Raw genomic sequence first — 20000 nt, forward strand, 5'->3', positions numbered from 1 at the left:
TACAATATATAAATAACATGAGGAGGATCCATCAGCCTTAAAGCTATATTTACAAGCTTGCCCATGTATTCTTAACACAAATTTTCACAATATTAAGACAAGGAACTCTTCCTCCCATGATGCCCCCCTGAGAGACATACTCAGCCAGTCTCAGGTAACAACACATTAATAAAATTGAAGTACCTTGTCTAGTGTACAGTTCCACAATAATTTTGCATTTAATTGCTATAAAAAATGTACAGGTGCAAAAAGGCTAACACTGGTGGCTTTGAAAATTTCACTGTAATTGACACAGATGGTAAACATAGTGTATGGATCCACTCAAAGTACACTATTACATGCTACAAGATGATGTTTACTGTAGGATCTTAAAATAAATACATAAAACTTTCAATTTAGTAAACTTCACTTGAAGATTGGTCCACATATAATATTCAGGTAAACAGCCAGCTCTCAGGTTACAATAACAAATGATCATCCTTAGTAATATCCATTCATAGTAAGTACAATGATAATTCTTTTAATTAAATTGTTCTGCCTAAGACTGCATTTCAGTTCTAACTAGACAACTGATCATAAATGACTGCAAGTGGAATTTGTACTTTACCATTAACCAGAACCATAAAAAAGACTTAATAGTAAAAAACATTGATAAAGAATGCATCAATAAAATACATGGGGAATTCTTAAAATATATGTTTATAATTAGTATACCCTAGAGTGTAAGACAAGCTTGATCTCACTTACTGTGAGGCATGAAAATACTGTTTGGCTCTATATGCAAGAACAAGAAACTTACTGGAGATCATAAATTTTCAAAACACATGGTATAAAACTGCATCAATTAACAAAATATCCAATAAGCCATCTCACTTCTTATGTTATACCACAACACATTCAAGATGAGTATGGTAAATTGGGGTGAAAGAGCACAGCACATATTAAAACCACATTTTCAGTAATTCCCCACAGCAGACATTCATCAAGAACCACAAAGTTTTTTTCATCAGAAGTTTGTAGTTTTCTAAGTGCAATGCACAATCATGGTTTAGAATAAACCCACTCTCAACACACATCTCCTTAGCATAGATTTATGTGGTTAACTAGCAACTAGATCATAAATATCTAGTTACTGTATAGTTACCCCTCAACTAGACTATTCACCAGACATACAGGAGGTAAGAATATTGTTACTTCTCTTCTCCCTCACAACAGGTCTAGGCTCATAAGAGGTCTGGAGCTATTACCTTCTAGTCCTAGCCCAGGAGTCTCTGTGTCATCTCTTCTCCATGTTCCCTGAGGCCCCCCGACCAGATTCAACCAGGTCACGACGCATCACCTGGTAGAAGAAGTAACTAATTAAGGGCATAAACTTTAACAAATATTACTGCATTTGACAATGAGAAGGAAAAGGGAATTGAAAAAGAGATGGAAAAAAGTAAAAAAACAATCCTGGCACATTATATTCCTCTGCTTGTCTATTAAGCACATTGAGATTCAGGACTCAAATTCTGCTGTCAGGACATCACTTGATAGCCTGATATATATATATATATATATATATATATATATATATATATATATATATATATATATATATATATATATATATATATATGGAAATATTGGATGAAAAAGCTATGAAATTTGATGAACCACATTACTATTCTCAGGTGTATCCAGTCCTTGGTAACAATTTTTTGTCACATAATGTTAACATATGTGCAGACATATAATAAAAAATAATTTTCATCTAGTACACTTTAGAGCCAAAAAGGCAACAAAGTTTATAATGTTTGGTACACAATAGTACTAGGTATGAGCCCACCACTACAAAAGTACGAGGCACAGAAAACAATGGTAGAATATTATGTAGCATTATCTTTTGTTTGCAATTAATTTTGAAAAACAGCCTGCAACCAAATGTACATTAAGCACACAGTTTTGTAACATCTATACTAAAGTCATTTTCATATCTCCCTTTGTTCCCTAAACATGGTATGGTAGCAACATTGTAAGATTTAAAATCCATTAAATTACTTCACAGTCAGCTTTGTTGTAAGTGTGGGTTATACAACAGACTGATGGAGGGGCAAGAGACTGCTCATTCTTCCAGTCATTATCACATCATCTTTTAAATACACATTCCCAATGGAAAACACATGAATGTACATTAAATATTACTTTATACCACAATGTTGGCTGTACTATATTCAATATTAACTCTTACAATGTGGGCATCTTTTGCAGCATCTGCCCTCCCATATGAGTATCATAATGCAAAAACATGTTTAAATTAAACTTCTTGTATCTTTTATCATAGTGAATTAATGTGATTGATTTAAGTATCACTATAAAGTACATACTCTTAGCTGTCCATTGATGTTATAAGATCATATGATCACTGGCAGAACAAGTGTGGAATACTGAAGTAGGAACTCTGAACACACATTATTACAGACAGATGGCCACTCCTATTGGAGTTCTCTATTAATTAGCAATAAAAAGCATCACCTTATATTGGCATTGTGAAACACCCATAAAAAAATTAACTTCCATTTCACTGTAAAATTGATGGTTAGCATTGCTTGCTAAACTTAGCAATGAGCTATCATCCACACTAGAATGCTGAAGTTACACATGTAACTCAAAAGATAAAAAACTGAAAACGATAATTTTATTTTCCAAAGTAAGAAAAATTTAACTTTTATAATTGGCTACATACTGTCACTCGCTGCATTGTAAACACTGGCTCAGGTGTTGTGAGGCTACAACTACTACACCAAACAGCCACTATAGGAAACAAATGACTTCTTCTGAGGAAGTACTAGGTGATTGTTTCTTCTTTATGAAAGATAATGAGGCTGTGAAAAGGTGGTAATAGACATATACATGGTGGTGGTTGCAGTACCAGGTTTGTAGTTGTAGTGGTGGTCATAAAGATACAAACAATAAGGCAGATGTCATATGTCATAATTTTTCCCTCTCACGACAATATGTTGCATGTTTTCTTCTCTTCATGCTCTTTCCCCTTTGTGCTTTAGCTAGTCTCAAATTTCATGAAAATTCAGAGGATAATTCTTGATTTGGAGAGAAAGAGAGAAAAAGGGATATACTAGCTTTATGACACTAATGGTTGGATGTGATGAACCTGAACTCTTCTTTGCTGACTACTCCCACACAATTGACCTTCACTTTTGAGAGGATCTTTGCCCTTCCTCGCATAAAAAGGTTCTGGAAAATAAGTAGCAGCACTGTTTCCACTAACACAATCACTACAATTTCTCAGAGTAGTATTGTTGTCACCATCAATGATGATGCTTATGAATATCTTATCTAATTCCTCTTTGATTTCACCAATCTTCCTGATGTCCTTGATGGGTGTTCAAGAAAATATGTTTACTTTACTTGTGGATAAATAAATATTGACACCACATTAGTAAAAATAATAAATAAATAACCAAATAAATAAATAAATAAATAAATAGATAAACACATAAATAAATAGATAAATAAAAGCCTTGTCAAGTATTATCAACACCCACAGTTTGAGCCCATACATCAGCTGTCAACAAGTGTTGACTCCTGCACTTTAAGGGTTAAACTGGCAACTTTTGTATTAGTGAGCAAGCAGCATAGTCATAACTTTGTATGCTTCAGATAATCGAACAATCTAAATATACACTCAACACACATTAATCACTTTTGCTTTGTGTATCTTCTTTTTTCTTATCATTGAGTAATGAAAATCTATCTTATTCTTCTCTTTCAAACAGTCAGCTATCTATTTAACTCCTGAGGAATAATGACATGATTGTTATGGAGACTAACTAAAAAACCAAAGTAAAGTAATGCTACATGCATTCATGAGTATCAGTTACCTTATTTTTTCACACAACTGTATCTTACTGATACAGGAGGTTTCTCTTGACTTTGAAACCTTCATTAAAAACTTCATTCAGTATACAGTTATATCTTATAATGCAGGCCACTGCATAGCCTGCTACTGGCTATCCCTTACTTGGGCATGAGGTGGTGGGTGAGGCTGGCTCATGGGTGGCACAGGGGAGTGGTGTGGCCCAGGCACGGGAGAAACCATCTGATACACTGAGTAACCTCCTGATCCAAGGTTGGGGCCTGGATGTTGGGGTGGTGGGGGCACTGAGTGCATCCTCACCATCTCTCCACGATGGTCGGACTGTCTGCTGATGGCAACATTGTGTGCCGAGTTAGGAGCCACTGACACCATAGGAGGTGGAGGCCCATGTGGAGGGGCTCCATGAGGGGGAGGAGGAGGTCCATGTGGTGATCCATGACTGGGGGCTCCTTGTCCAGAGGGTCCATGGCCTGATGGTCCATGTGATGGTGGCATGGAGTGATGGGGAGGTGGGCCATGAGAGGTGGGAGGATGACCATGAGGAACACCAGGACTTGGTGACCCCACCCCATGAGGAGACACACTTGGATGGTAATTACCTCCTGCTGGACTGTGCCTGAAATGTATAGAGAACTTGAAATTTTGATTGTACAGTATTTTGATATTTTATCATAACTTAAACACTGAATGGCTACTTTGTGTCTATTCTATTATAAAGTGTGTATACTTCATACTGCACAACTGCATTATTCTACAGTATGCATTCAAAGCATTAGGAATTTTTGACCATTTTAAGAGCAAGATAATACACTAATTTCCATCAAAAAATTGCAAACTATACAAAAAGGTCATTATTTCTTATGCATTCACTTTTCATATGTTTCTTATGATGAAAACCCTTCACTTAAAAATATCCATGCATTCCTGTGTTCACATCCTTTATCCAATACTGCCAATAATTGATCAAGAACCTGAATACAATCTTCTTACAGATCTAAAAAATTTACTTCTAAATACTATCATAATCACCCAAAACTTGTTTCCCTTGAGATTGGATGGTCTGCCCCACTAATGATGCAACTGATCTTGTTTCTCACTAAAATTTCTTCAATTCAGATCCATCAGAACTTTACAAATATTCAAATCATATGTACAGTTATACTCTAAAAGATAAAATAAAGCAACCAAAAATATTGAAGTGGAACTTTACTGGAAATGTAGTTCCTTACAAGCCAGTGCTCTCTCTCTCTCTCTCTCTCTCTCTCTCTCTCTCTCTCTCTCTCTCTCCTAATTCCTTTTTATTTTGCTCTTCCTAGCCTAAGGATAGACATTTCATGAATCAGCATGCATTAATGATGTTCTCGTGGTCAGAAAAATCCCATTAAATTTCATTCTTACCTGAGAGATGTTGGGCTTGGCTGTGCCCCTGGGGGAAGCATGGGTGACTGTTGTCTGTGCTCTGTTCCAGGACTGCGATACCGATAATCCTGTTCTCCAAGACCATTTTCAACAGGGACTGGGGGAGGTGGAGCTCGTCTATCATGGGGGAAGTGCCTCTCCTATCTTGTGGTGATGGTCCTCTTCTATCATGTGGAGATGCCCCTCTGTGTCCTCCCCCACCTCCACTAGAAGGTGGGACTACTGTGTGATTGTTACTTCCTGAAGGAGAAAATTCATCATGAAATGACCTACAAGCACAAGGCAACAAGAAAGAAACTCTTGAACACCAAGAAGCCTTATGGAGCAAGACGGAGAGATAGGTGGCATCATCTGATGTCCAAACCTTTGAGTGATTAATAACACTCTTTTATAAAGGGCAAACAGATGTCTTATTATTCTCATTAAGTCAACAAGATATACACAATCATGTCAAAATTTCATGCCAATAAGATAAATACAAATGGAAAGACGGAGATAAAATGGGTGAGGATCTTACAGAACTTATATCTTGAATGTTTTTTTTTTACATAAAAAAAAAAAAAACTTTCAGAAAATTATTTCAAAGATCTGAGCAACTATTACAAGATCTCATTAGAAACTAAAACAAGAGCAATATTTTGTATTAATAAAATTTCAGAAAATTGAAAAAGGAAACAAGAGTGAAGAAAATCATAGGTAAAAATTTAGGAATTTTTTCAAACAAAAAAAAAAAATAAATAAATAACCAACAGTTCACCCAAATAGCATGAAATTCACAGAATCTCATATATAGGCACCAACAAACATACTGAAATTTCAAAGTCATTTGACATCTCATATGCCAGTTACATACCCCCTAGTTGCCCTCTTAGCACATGAGCCAAAACTAGGAACTTGCTTTCACAGATAAATGCTCATGCATAACATTTGAGAATTCACAATATTACTTTCTAATGTGAACACAGGGATTATACTTCACAAAATTACACCACTTTTTCAAAATTTATTAGGCAATCAATATATCTAATTGCAAATCAATTGCAAAATTAAATAATTTTCAACAGAATTTAAACACCATACTGGTACTCCCTGATATACTACTGGATTATTACTGAAAATGCAATTGTGGAGTGAACAATTATTTAGCAAACTTAAGGGCAAGCGACGGCAAAAAAATTTGATTTTTGTTTACCTAAACCTAAAAACTGAGTTACTAATACTGCTGTTACCCTTGAAATGTCTACAGTTTTCTGTGAAAATGGCAAGTTCCTATCATAATTCCTTATATGTTTAACTCGCCTTTATTTACACACTTTAAATTAAGGTCTCTTTAAATGCCCCACCACGTAGTAAACAACATGACTTGTAACGACGTTGCTTATGATTTTAAAGCATTTTTCAGTTTCTTTTTTGCTATTTTTTTAATGTATTTATATTAAAGACCTTCATATGGTAACATCAGGACAAAGCAGAGGGGAGGGTGTATATCTTGTGGTAGGCTGTGAGGTAGGCAATCACAGGCAATGTCTTGCTGGACGTCTTGGAAGATAGACTTGTAGCGCTCTGCAGCTAATCATCTTTTGATTTTCCACACTTTCCTTGCACCTTAGAACATTGAGAGTCATGGATTGCCAATCAAAGCTGAAGACCAACCAGAGTGAAAGGATGAAGAAGCTGAATGAGAGAAGGGAGGAAGAAAAGAACAAAGATCTCAGTCGCTCAGCACAACGACATCCACCACCACTCACTCATGATCTGACCCTGGTCACAAACACGTGTCCTCTCCACCACCACCACCTCAGCCTGTTCTCTCAGCCTCACAGCAGTCAGCTTCACCATCACAAGCAATAACCGAGTTAAGAGAAACAACAAGGATGGATACACATTTTCCTCTTTTGAAAAATAAGATTCCTCATCCTTGTGAAGATGAGGAAAAATTCATTGTTTCTCAGTTAAAACTTGAAAGTTTGGTATCATGAACATGTACCAAATGCTGGGGTATCAAGACAATGAAGGCAACAAATAGCAGCTTTGACCGCCTCCACCACTGTCACATATTCCACATATGGTGACAGTGACACGTGAGTAACACCATGTTACTTGGTAGATGATGCTGGGAAAGAGAGACACCTCACTGAGCTGAACTACATGCTTGTAAATCAGGTAATAAATGACATTAGCTGTGCAGGATTGAACAGAATTACCCAGGGACTAAGCATATAGCCAACAAACATCGTGATATGCACTGCTCAACAGAAAACAACATATCTCGAAACTAAAATTACTGATATTTCAAGTGCAATATCTGTTAGTTTTTAAGTAACTTTAAATATAAAGGTATCAATGGAAAGAAGAAACATAGGAGATTTTTTCACCATGAGGCACTTTTGAAAAAAGCTATGGGTATGCCTCTGAAAAATTTTAAAAAGAAAAAAGAAGGTAGATTTTGTCATCAATATTTCTTTTAATTTTTTTCATATATGAATTACGATAATCAAGCTATTTATTACCATTTTCACAGTATTATATTTTTTTTCTCTGAAACTAACTATCATATTTCAATAAAACTTGTAACTGAGGTACTAATACATAACACACCAAATTTCATGAGAATCTGGAGAAAAAAAAAAAAAATAAATAAATAAATAAATAAATAAATAAATAAAAAAATAAGTAAAAACTTTCACCTCCCCTTAAGATTAAATGAGAAAAATAAAAATGCATTCCAAGATCTTTATGTATGTACCCCTAAAACCAATTAAAAACCATGAAATATCACATAATCAAATAATGAATAAAATAAACACAACACCAATAATAATAATAATAATAATAATAATAATAATAATAATAATAATAACAATATTACAAAATGAAATCACAATACATACATACTAACATATCCAAACAAATGCAGCTAAACTTGCTTGTGGAACAAGTGAGTACACATTTCAATGATAATAAAAATTAAGCATAACCAATCAATAAGCAGGCAAGAGGTAGTACAAGAAGAAATATCATAAAAGTTAAATATTGTATAATGCTGTATCATATAGTGGGGAGTGCCTGTACTCAAAAGTAATAACAATGAAGTGGACACAAAAATAATCATATAACTAACCAGACTGATGGTGTCCCTGAGAATGTGGTCGAGGTGGAAGGGGAGCTGGAGCAGATCCCCTACTTGATGGCCGAGGATTGAGGTTGTGGGAGGGTACTGACGTAGTGAGAGCAGGAACCGAAGAGGAGGATGATGATGAAGAGTTAGATGAAGAGATAGAGACTGATGGAGGGGTAGGATTTACTCCAACAGGTGATGAGGTGCTAGCTGGTGTTGGAGAGCTGAGAGGAACTGAGAGACGAGCATTAACAGCCAAGAGGTGATCTCTTCTGGATATGAGGGAGCTCACTGTTTCTTCCAGTCGAACATTTTCTTGCCTTAATTGATGTAGACAAGACAGCAATGATGCAACTGAAAGATATTAACAAATAATAAAATTAATTCTTACAAAAAATAAATAAATAAACAGAAAATTTAACAGCTTTCAATAAATTACTAACTTGAATTACATTGCAAATATACCACAGATAGATGTGAAAGAAAAGAAAAAATGAATGTAATGTTTCTTTCAATACTTACTGTCAAAATGTTGGGCTTGTTCCATCAGGAACTGACTCCCCTGCTCCCACTGACGTTCCAAAAGCTGCTCTAGACTTTGAGGGAATGGAGGTGGCTGATTGCTGGTTGCCAAGCTTGTACCATTGGTGTTCTGCTCACAAGCAGATAATTGTTAAAAAAGTCATAAAAGACTTATTAGTAATAAGGAATATCAATATTATTACCAATAACTGAAGCTGAACATGGGTGTTTTTTTTACCTTTCTTTATTTAATAGCTTATAACTTATGACTTGGAATGTGCAAGAATAATGAATAAAATATTAAACTGGGCTGAAGAAAGAAAGTATGCTTCTATCAATGTTTGGGAAGCTGGAAAGGAAAAATGTATTTGATATATCTCTGAGTGTTCAAAAGAGGAATTGTACACTTTTCAAAAAGCATAAAAGTCTTACCTCCTTTTTTCCAGGAAGTGCTGGTCCAATCAAAAGATTGCTATTCTTGTCTTCATCTTTGTATATGGAGTGTGCCTCAAGCTCAGCATGAAGGGTGTCTGTCATCTTCTGAGCTACAGCTGATGAAGGATTAAGTTGGTTCCCTAGCAGAAGTGTGTTGGCTCCAACACCATTGGTAATCACTGATGGTAATGACCTAGAGATTTTCAAAGAATAATATGAAAACTTATTCATATACATGAAATACAACAACAAAAATTAATAAATAAAAATCAATGAATTAATTCCTATATAAATAAATTAATAAATAAACAAATATAATAACAATTAGAAAAAATAAATAGAAAAAATAATAATAGTCACAATTTTAATAAATCAATAAATAATAATGTTACCATAATTCAATTTCAACATAATTATTGAAAAATTAATCAATAGCACCACAAAGAAAAATATTCAGATAAATTTTGTCCCAATATAAAAGATATTAAATGTATTAAGGTATCTATACTTTTGCCTTTGTGAAAGTTTTATCTAAAACATAAACATGCAAATAACTGTCTTAGTACAAAGCTTCATATGAATTAATTCACAATACCTCTTCCAAATCAAACAATAAATCACTATACTGATCTTTTCTGAGCATATATGAAATTCTCAAGTGCACAATATACAAAATCAATTTAAAAACTTACTCTTTTGAGTCAACCTTTTTTCGTCCTCTCTTTGGTGCTGGAGCTGACTCACTGGTGAAAGAGTCTGGGGATGAAGCTCCTGAGTCCCTTCCTCCCGTGTCACGACCTCCTCCAGGGCGACCACGTTTGCTTATTCCCCGTTTAGATCTCCTTCCTCTCTCTTGGCTGCTGGATCTGAAAATTTTAAAGCATAACTGCCCACAAAAACAAACACACACCACATAGATCTATATGTTAAGCTCAAATCCCCAGTAAAGGAAGATAGCACACACACATACTTTCCCTTCCCATATAAACTCACTCACTCACATCCACCACACATGAACAGTTTCAAAATGCTATTCAATCACCATACCAGACAGAAGCCGATCATGAATATGGGTACCGAGATAAAGAAATGCACATACACACAATCACACCTTAAATCTGAAGGTCTTAAATAGGGAAACTTTATACCTAAAAACCAAACTGCATTATATATATATATATATATATATATATATATATATATATATATATATATATATATATATATATATATATATATATATATATATATATATATATATATATATATATATATATATATATATATATATATATATATATATATATATATATATATATATATATATATATATATATATATATATATATATATATATATATATATATATATATATATATATATATATATATATATATATATATATATATATATATATATATATATATATATATATATATATATATATATATATATATATATATATATATATATATATATATATATATATATATATATATATATATATATATATATATATATATATATATATATATATATATATATATATATATATATATATATATATATACATACATACATACAGAGATAGAGAGAGAGAGAGATATATATATATATATATATATATATATATATATATATATATATATATATATATATATATATATATATATATATATATATATATATATATTAATGAAATAAAAAGTTGTTTAGCATACATCACCCTAACAATAACTCTAGTGACCTAGTCTTTGTAGCATCATAATGAGACATTTCCCCATCTGATCTGACTAGCTGACTGAACTGAATGTTGGAGAAACTCCCTATCTTGGCCAATATTACAATTTATCTATTTATAACTACTCTCCTCTCATCCTTACCACATAATTATAACCACTTCCCTTTACTCAACTGGCATCTTTCTTTTGTACTCATGCTCTCTTTAATATCTATCCACTTGTTCTTAGGTTTCCTATCCTATGTCAAATAATTCTTAATCCAATGGACATATTCTTATTCATCAATGAATCTTCAAATACTAAAAACAACTTACCTTCTTCTCTTTGTTGGTTCATTTGTATTAAAGTCTGCAAGAGTTGGTGCAAAAGGATCAGACACACTTTCTGCACCAATATTTGGAGTGTACTGCACATTTAAGCTGCCACCATCGTCTGAAGAATCCAAAGGTTTACTTGGCACTTTGTTTGATTCTTTCTCAACACTAAGGTTTTTTTCTTCACATATAGTTAACACTAAATCATTAGACTGGGCTTCATCATTGGAAACAATGGATTCTGTGTCTCCAAAGTTACTGTTTCCACTTGGAGTCCTTGGCCCATTTCGCCGCAATTTCCGATTACGTTCTTGCTGCTTGTCCTTGTCTTTGTCTCCCTCAATCGGCAGTGAAGGATGCAACTGGCTGGTGGAGTGGTTGTGTGACAGGGGTATCTGGCTGGAACTCTCATGGGATGTAGTGGAGGGTGTTTGAGTCTCAGACAGTCTGGGACGGGTAAGGGATGAGGCAGTGGTCATAATGGAGGATGGCACAGTTGTTATTATTGATGATAAAGATGACAATGATGATGATAATGATGATGACATTGAGGACACTAAACTAGAAGCTGTCGTTGACAGTGATGGGGATGTTGTTAGGAGCGGTGCTGTGGATGACACACTGTGTGTAAATGGGGTTGATACAGAAGACAGAGAGGTAGGAAAAGTTGAGGTCAATGAGGTGGTTTGTGGTGGGGGAGCACTAGAGGTTGTGTCTGAGGAAAAACCACTGACTGTTACTGAGGCCATTGTCTTTGTCACAGTACCCACTGCTTGGGACACAGACACAGCAAGACTAGGTTCGGTCACTTTTGTTGTTCTTTCCGTCTTAATTGTGGAAGCTACAGCACTAGCACTGGTGGCTCCTAAGGAGATGCCAGAACTTCCAGGAGCAGTACTGGCACTGTCCTCACTCATTGGGCCCCGGTCATGGTGTTCCCCTGTCCCACTAGATCCACTACTGCTGTTGCCAGCTCCTATAATATCACCAATCTTCCCTTCCCGACCAGCTGTAGGTTTGACACCAGGGGGACGTCCTGTTCTCTTCTTTGACTTTGGATCTCTGGAATCAATTGATCCAGAAGTTTTGTCGTCATCTGAAGTTCCAGCCTCCAAAGGGACGGGACGGTATGGAGGGATCGTCTTCACGTGGCTTCCTTTCCTCTGTTCACAAACAAAGAATTGACAAAATATTTATACAAAATGAAAGAAAAAAAAAAAATGTACTTACAAAGGGAAGAGAAGAGATTCAATATGAACATAAACTAATTAACAGTGATGATAAGCTAAATAATGTAATATGAAATTAATGAAGCATATGGTAAAAGTGCCCTAAAAATTTACCTATCTATAACAGAAAATCAGTCCAAGCTCAACTAATGTAAAAATGCATACATAAAAAGTTGTGATAAGATGAATACTCTCTTTAAACAATGCAGTATCACAGGAAGATGGGATATTAAGATGGTTCAATTGTATATATATAGAGAGAGAGAAAGGAAGAGAAAGACATGTATGATTTTTAGAGAGAGAGAGAGAGAGAGAGAGAGAGAGAGAGAGAGAGAGAGAGAGAGAGAGAGAGAGAGAGAGAGAGAGAGAGAGAGAGAGAGAGAGAGAGAGAGAGAGAGAGAGAGATAAACAGTGTATAGATATAGGGAAGCTGAGATGTCTAGGGGGTTTAAGGGAATATAAAATTAAGTTTGTATTAAGTGTAAATCTACATGAAATCATAGGCTATTGTAAATGATGACCACTTCACTATAATATTGAGTTACATTCTCAAAAGCATAATAGTAAGCATATAGTCAATCCATTATAACGTGGTTGATGGAAGAGATATTACTGCCAGCCACCACACCCTGGGATTTTCTGGCAATCATTTCACAACTAAAAGAAAAGAAGCACATATACAATGTAAATCTATATTCTAAAATTTTAATAGAAAGCCATTAGATGATGAATGGGCAAAAAGATACATAAAAAAGCCTACAATTAACAGACATGATAAAGGACAATGTGAGCCCTATTCTTGTAGTTAGTACAGGTGGGAGGTCTGGGGAACAGGGCTGGCTGCTGACAGCTTTGCCTGGAAAGATCAGGATCACTTTGCACTGCTTTCCTAGTGAAAAGAAATATTTCCTGCTAGGTCAATATATGTATGTATTCACTGTTTTGATCTGCTGCAATCTCTGACGAGACAGCCAGATGTTACCCTACAGAACGAGCTCAGAGTTCATTATTTCCGATCTTGGGATAGGTCTGAGACCAGGCACACACCACACACCGGGACAACAAGGTCACAACTCCTCGATTTACATCCCGTACCTACTCACTGCTAGGTGAACAGGGGCTACACGTGAAAGGAGACACACCCAAATATCTCCACCCGGTCAGAATCGAACTCATCATCTGTATGTGAAGCCAGCGCCTAACCACTGAGCTACCGTATGTGTGTATGTATGTGTGTGTGTGTGTGTGTGTGTGTGTGTGTGTGTATATATATATATATATATATATATATATATATATATATATATATATATATATATATATATATATATATATAGTAAGTCCTCGTTATATGGTACATATGCGTTCCTAGAAACCTTACCGCAAATCAAAATTACCATATACTGAACCCATTATAACATGTAATAATAGGGATGTGTTCCAGCACATCGAAAGTCACCCCTACAAACATGAAAATACTTGAAAATAGTCATATAAAAAAAAATGTTAAGTACCGCACAAAAGAAATAAACAGAAAATCTTTTTTTTTATTTACCTTTCACTCGTCATGTATTGTATCAGATGATGTCCCTCCAGAGGCTAAAGGACAGTAGGGATTTCAGCCCTTACTAATATCCACTAAAAACACGCTGTAAGGATTTCACTTGTGTTCAGTTGGAAACACGGGAAGAGACTTGATTGTTGTGGCGGCTATGCGGCATGGTGGCACTATGGTATGGTGTAAACAAAATGTGAGCGGATACTGTATGTGTGAATTTTTCTTACTGTAAATAGAATCGAGGGTAGTAATTACCAAACATCGTAATTGTGAATTTACCGGATAACGAAGTACCGTGTAAGGAGGACTTATGGTGTGTGTATATATATGTATATATGTATATACTCGTGTGTATATATATATATATATATATATATATATATATATATATATATATATATATATATATATATATATATATATATATATATATATATATATATATATATATATATATATATATATATATATATATATATATATATATATATATATATATATATATATATATATATATATATATATATATATATATATATATATATATATATATATATATATGGTGGTGGGTGGATTTTATCCAAGTGAGGAGGGAGTGCCCTCTACTTCCCATAGCTCAGTCCCATTATGTTTCTGCTGTCTTTGCCTCGCTTTCTGTCTTTCTTGGGCAGCCACGGTTTTTTGTAAGACACAGTGTCCCTGCCCAAGGCTGACCTAGCTGGTTGGGGCAGGGCCTGCAACCCCTCCCTGTAAAACAAAGTCCACAGCTGCCACCAGAGTTGGAGGTAGAGGCTGGGATCAAGGCTCTAGCCTCTAACCATGACCCTTATCAGCTTTTGCTGGGGGTCTAACTGTGCAGGCTCCTAGGGTGCCAAAGCAGAGGGGCTTGCCTATCCATATGACAGATGCAGGAGTAAGTCTGTGTGATCCCTGTGTCCTGAGTGGGACGGGAGGATCCCCTCACCCTATTTTTAACTTTGGGGGTGTCATGGGGTTGCAGGTGGAGCTTGCCCATTGGACCATTCCTAGGGTAAACCTTTGGAGCATTCTACATGTGGGCTCATGGAATGTCCTATAAGCCTCTCAGAGGATCAATGATTGCCTCATCTATCAAATGAGCTCAGTAGTCTGAGGGCGGATATGATGGGACTTTCTGAGACAAGGCGACCTAGCAGTGGTGAGACCAGTAGCAAGGGTTTTACTTATTCTTGGTCTGGCATGAGCAATGGTCACCATGTCAAAAGGATAGCCATAGGTGTCTCCAGCAGACTGCAGCCGTCTATCATAGAGGTTACTCCAGTTGATGAGAGTATAATGCAAGTCATGTCTGTTGTTGCAGTATAAGCTCCTACCGAGGTGTGTGAAACTGAAGGGTGTTACAGCCCGCCCGTAACATACTCCACTACCCTCATCTCCTCCGCTTGCTACCTCGTTCGCCACCTCTCCACCTCCCCTTCCACGTCACCATCTCATGAACCTTCCACGTCACCGCTATTGTCCCGAAGTTGGATTCACGCGGCCCCATTCGACTTAAGCGGAAGTGTTAAGCGAGCTCCTTGATTTCTGGAAGTCAATCGAGGTCAAGGCCTCAACCAGTGAACTTGGACTACCGTGGGATCCACCTCACCCAGCACTTCACCACTGGGACACCACATAAGTATCACTTCCCCTCGTCCCGTTTTTTCCACATTGCCTCCATATAGGATTAGTATTATTGTTAAGTAATGTTAAGTTGGGTTCTCTACTGTTATATTTATTTGTGTTATATGTACAGGCAACCCCCATTTAACGAATGGGTTACGTTCCTAAAAAAACGATTATAACAAGTTTACATTCCTAAAAAAACTGATTATAACAAGTTTAACTCCTGATTTGAACTTCCATTGAGAGTAAGCAAAGTGAGAGTGCATCATAGTACAGTAAAAGGTTTAATGAAAGTAAAAATTATGAAGTTAAACATTTAGGTAGTTTAATTTAAGTCATTATAATGTACACTACAGTCGGCGCCATGGGTATTGGCACGGTTTTTTTTTCATCTGTAGCACTAAAACAAGTGCAATACTAACATGTATGTAGAACCTACCAGCCTCTAATACTTTGTGGGGAGTCCTTTCCTTTTCAGACAGCTCTCAAGGCGTCGAGGAACAGATTCAGCCAGTCTTTGGAGCATTGAGGGTTCTAAGTTGTCCCAAATGTCCTTAATCTCCTTCACAAGCTTTTCCACAGTTGCTGTGTTACGTCCTCGTAGTCTTCGTTTTATTAGTCCCCACACATTTTCAATTGGATTGAAATCTGGACTATTACCAGGCCAATCGTTTATGTAATCCACTCCTACAAATTCAAGCCATTCTTTGATTAGTTTTGCTGTGTGTGCAGGGGCACCATCCTGCATGAACACCTCACTCTTACAGGCATCAAAGCAGTCATCAAGATGGTCACACAACAGTTCCAAATATGATTCCTTGTTCACTGTTGTGTTTTTAGGTAATATAACCAGCTTGCCCACACCATAGTACCCAAATGCATCCCATACCATGACACTATCAGGGTGCTTGACTGTCCCCTGTGTGTACTTGGGATGGTACAGGTCCGCACCCAGACGGAGCCTAACCTTACCTCCTCGGTTGTCTGTGAATAATACCCAGCTTCACTTCGAGAGTAAGACACTTCCTGGTCTTCTTAGGAACGTTAGGCCACATTGCAGGGCGTTTTGGTGGTAAGTTGAACTAGGGAAGATGATCTGCTGGTGACGCTGTTATGTTTTGACTGGGCAGTGAGTGGTGCGTGTGATCTTGATCTTGATCTTGATGCTACAGGTGACACAGAATTTCTTCTGAGTCAGGCCTTTGTATCGGCAGAGCCTGTGTTGTCCATGAGAGGCTTGATCTTGATCTTTATTCTACAGGTGTCTCAGGATTTCTCCTGAGGCAGGTCTTAGTACCAGCAGCTCCTGATGTATTCAAAAGCCTGTTAGTTTGCATGATACAGTGGGGCTTTCAAATTTTGAAAAAAATTACCTGGATAAAACTTTGTTAAAAGCGAGTTTGGTATTCATTAAACAAGCAAATGGTAGTAAAATTAAACCTTCGTTATAGCGAAATTTCGTTGTGTGAACCTTCGTTAAACGGGGGTTGCCTGTATATATGTATGTCAGTTTCATGTGTTTCATGTTATATCTATATGTGTATGTCAGTTTTATTGTTACTGTGTTATTAAATAGCTTCTTAAGTGCCCCCTTTGCATATACTCACCAGTTGAACCTGCAGTGTGTTTTTTTTATTGTTATTGTTCACCGGCTCCCCGATGCCAATCTTACCCATTTAACTAGTGAACGTAACAAGAGGAGACACACTACACCAAATTTGACTCTATACTGGACCAGTGTCCCTGTCATGATGCACTTATTGTCTTGGGCGACTTTAATGCTGTCACTGGCACTGAGAGAGCTGGCTACAAGCTGTGTTGATCCCCATTGCTCTGGTACCAGGAACGACAACAGCTCTTTCTTTTGAATGTTGCAAGATCCAGAAGATTGAGAATTGCAGGTTCTTCGTATCAGAGACCAATACTGCACCACTGGACTTGGTACAGCAATATCAGAGGGGTAGCAAAGGAGACTGACCATATCCTTGTTAGTACTCATTGGAGGATCCTCCAGAACCGCAGGGTTTTTCAGTGCTGAGTTCTTTGCGACTGATCACAGGCTTGTTGTTGCTACACTCAAGCTTCACGTCAAGTCCAGAAAGCTTCCCAAGATGTGACCACACTGTGTTTCATCTTGAGAAATTGAAGGACTTGACTTGTGCCCTGGAGTATGCAGTGACAGTCTCCAATCGGTCTGGAGTGCATGAAACCCTTGAGGACCCAGTAGTTATGGGATACCTTCAAATGTGAGACTCTTCAGACTACTAAGGAGTGCATTGGGGAGCGCCCAAGGTCACAGAGTGGCTTCGCCTTCGTAGAGACAGTAGACAATATTGAGGAGAGTCACGCTGCCAGACTTGCTGGGAACCGCGACCAGTACTAGGCTTTGTCACATAGGACATGAGCTCTCCTGAGGAGAGACAAGGAGAGGTATGTCAGGGGTCTCGCTGAGGATGTAGTGTCATTTAAATGCTAATGACTTCCGACCTGCCTATCAAGCCCTGAAGAAACTCCACTCCAAGTCTACATCTCAGGCAAGCGCTATCTGAACAGCAGATAGTCAGCCTTATGTTGGACGCAGATGGGCAGATGGGTTGAGCACTTTGAGCAATTGTTCACGGTGGATCCTCCAAGCAAACAGCTCCAAACTACAGGGTTACAGATACGGGATACTGATCCACCCATTGACAAAACTGCATCCTCCATTGATGATGTCAAAGAGGCTGTGGCAAAGTTGATGGGTGGAAAGGCAACTGGCATCTGTAACATCAGTGCGGAGCTGCTCAAAGCGGGGGATGAGGCCATGATATATGGGTTGCATGCTGTCTTGACTGCTGTATGACATTCAAGTTCCATTCCCCCTGACTGGAAAAAGGGGTTGGTCATCCCTATCTGGAAGGGGAAAGGGGACTGTCAGGAATGCAATAACTACCACGGTATAACACTGCTCAGCGTACCAGGCAAGGTGCTTGCCCATTAACTGTTGATGCATATCCAAAGTCACCTGCAGAAACACCAGCGACCTGAACAGTCTGGGTTCATGCCCGGTAAGTCAACAACTAACTGGATCCTAGCGCTTCAAGTACTGGTGGAGCACCAACGTGAGTTTCAAACAAGAGATGCTTGCAGCTTATGTTGATCTCAAGAAGGCATTTGATTCAGTGCATCGAGAGACACTCTGGGATCTTCTGCATCTCCATGGGATTCCTGCAAGGATTATTGACCTATTAACTGGCCTCTACTCCAGGACTGATTGCTGTGAAGTGTGGAGGGGGGATGTCCAGCTTCTTTCATGTGCATACGGGAGTGATGCAAGGATGCATGCTAGCTCTATCACTTTTCAACACTTGCACGGACAGGGTACTAGGCAGAGTTGTAGACCAAAGTCATTGTGGAGCATCTGTCAGCAATACTGAAATTACAGATCTTGTTTTTGCTGATGATGCAGTAACCTTTGCTGAGTTACTGGAGGTTCTGGTAATGGCTCTAAAGGCATTGCATGAGGTGGCGAGACCCTTGGGACTCCATGTTCAGGTGTTTGGAGGCTTACTGGATGAAACAGTACAGTCCGTCCATGCGTTTACAATCATGTGTGCGGCTGTTTAATTACCATATATTTTCATCATTAATAAGCCTTTGGTTTTGGTGTTTATGTATGTTTATAAATGATAAACTACAGACAGAACGCACGAGAATGTTATTCTGAAGACTACAACAGCATAAACAGCGGAGGGAGGGGGGAAGAGGCTAAGGAGCCTTTATTTACAACCAAAGTGTGTGGACATTCGACTATCGGGTATTTTTTCAAGTAGAGGGGATCCTCGTGATTCGATCGTTCACAGTTCGAATTATCACCAATTTCCAACTCAATTAATACCCGATCCTCAAGGTTCGACCGACTGACTCTCCAATTTGACATTCGCATCTAACACGTCACCCACCCAGTCAAATCCGCCACCACCCTGCCAGGCAGAAGTGTAAACTGATGCTACCCTGTGCGCAGTGTTGCCAGATTGGGTGAAAACTAGCGGATTGGGTTAATGTTGAAGGGTATGTGCTACTTAAATTCATAATCCACTACTTGCGATTTTTTGGGCTACTTCATGATGTTTGCGCTGCTTGATGACATTATTGGGCTACAT

The 20000-nt window shown here is 37.4% G+C and overlaps 1 protein-coding gene across 1 annotated transcript in view; it reads right to left on the reverse strand.

Moving 5' to 3' along the window:
- The window catches only part of LOC123518350 (protein AF-10-like), a 47555-nt gene that overhangs the window by 682 nt on the left and 26873 nt on the right, over positions 1-20000 (reverse strand). Inside the window, 9 exon segments of the mRNA XM_045279119.1 lie at positions 1-1339; positions 4022-4493; positions 5276-5426; positions 5429-5536; positions 8418-8768; positions 8937-9066; positions 9369-9564; positions 10064-10237; positions 11428-12590. The exon segment at positions 1-1339 is cut by the window's left edge and continues 682 nt beyond it. Of these exon segments, the coding sequence (XP_045135054.1) occupies positions 1277-1339; positions 4022-4493; positions 5276-5426; positions 5429-5536; positions 8418-8768; positions 8937-9066; positions 9369-9564; positions 10064-10237; positions 11428-12590 (2808 nt within the window). The 3' untranslated portion in view covers positions 1-1276.

This window comes from Portunus trituberculatus, chromosome 43 (assembly GCF_017591435.1).
Source record: "Portunus trituberculatus isolate SZX2019 chromosome 43, ASM1759143v1, whole genome shotgun sequence".
NCBI classification, from domain to species: domain Eukaryota; kingdom Metazoa; phylum Arthropoda; class Malacostraca; order Decapoda; family Portunidae; genus Portunus; species Portunus trituberculatus.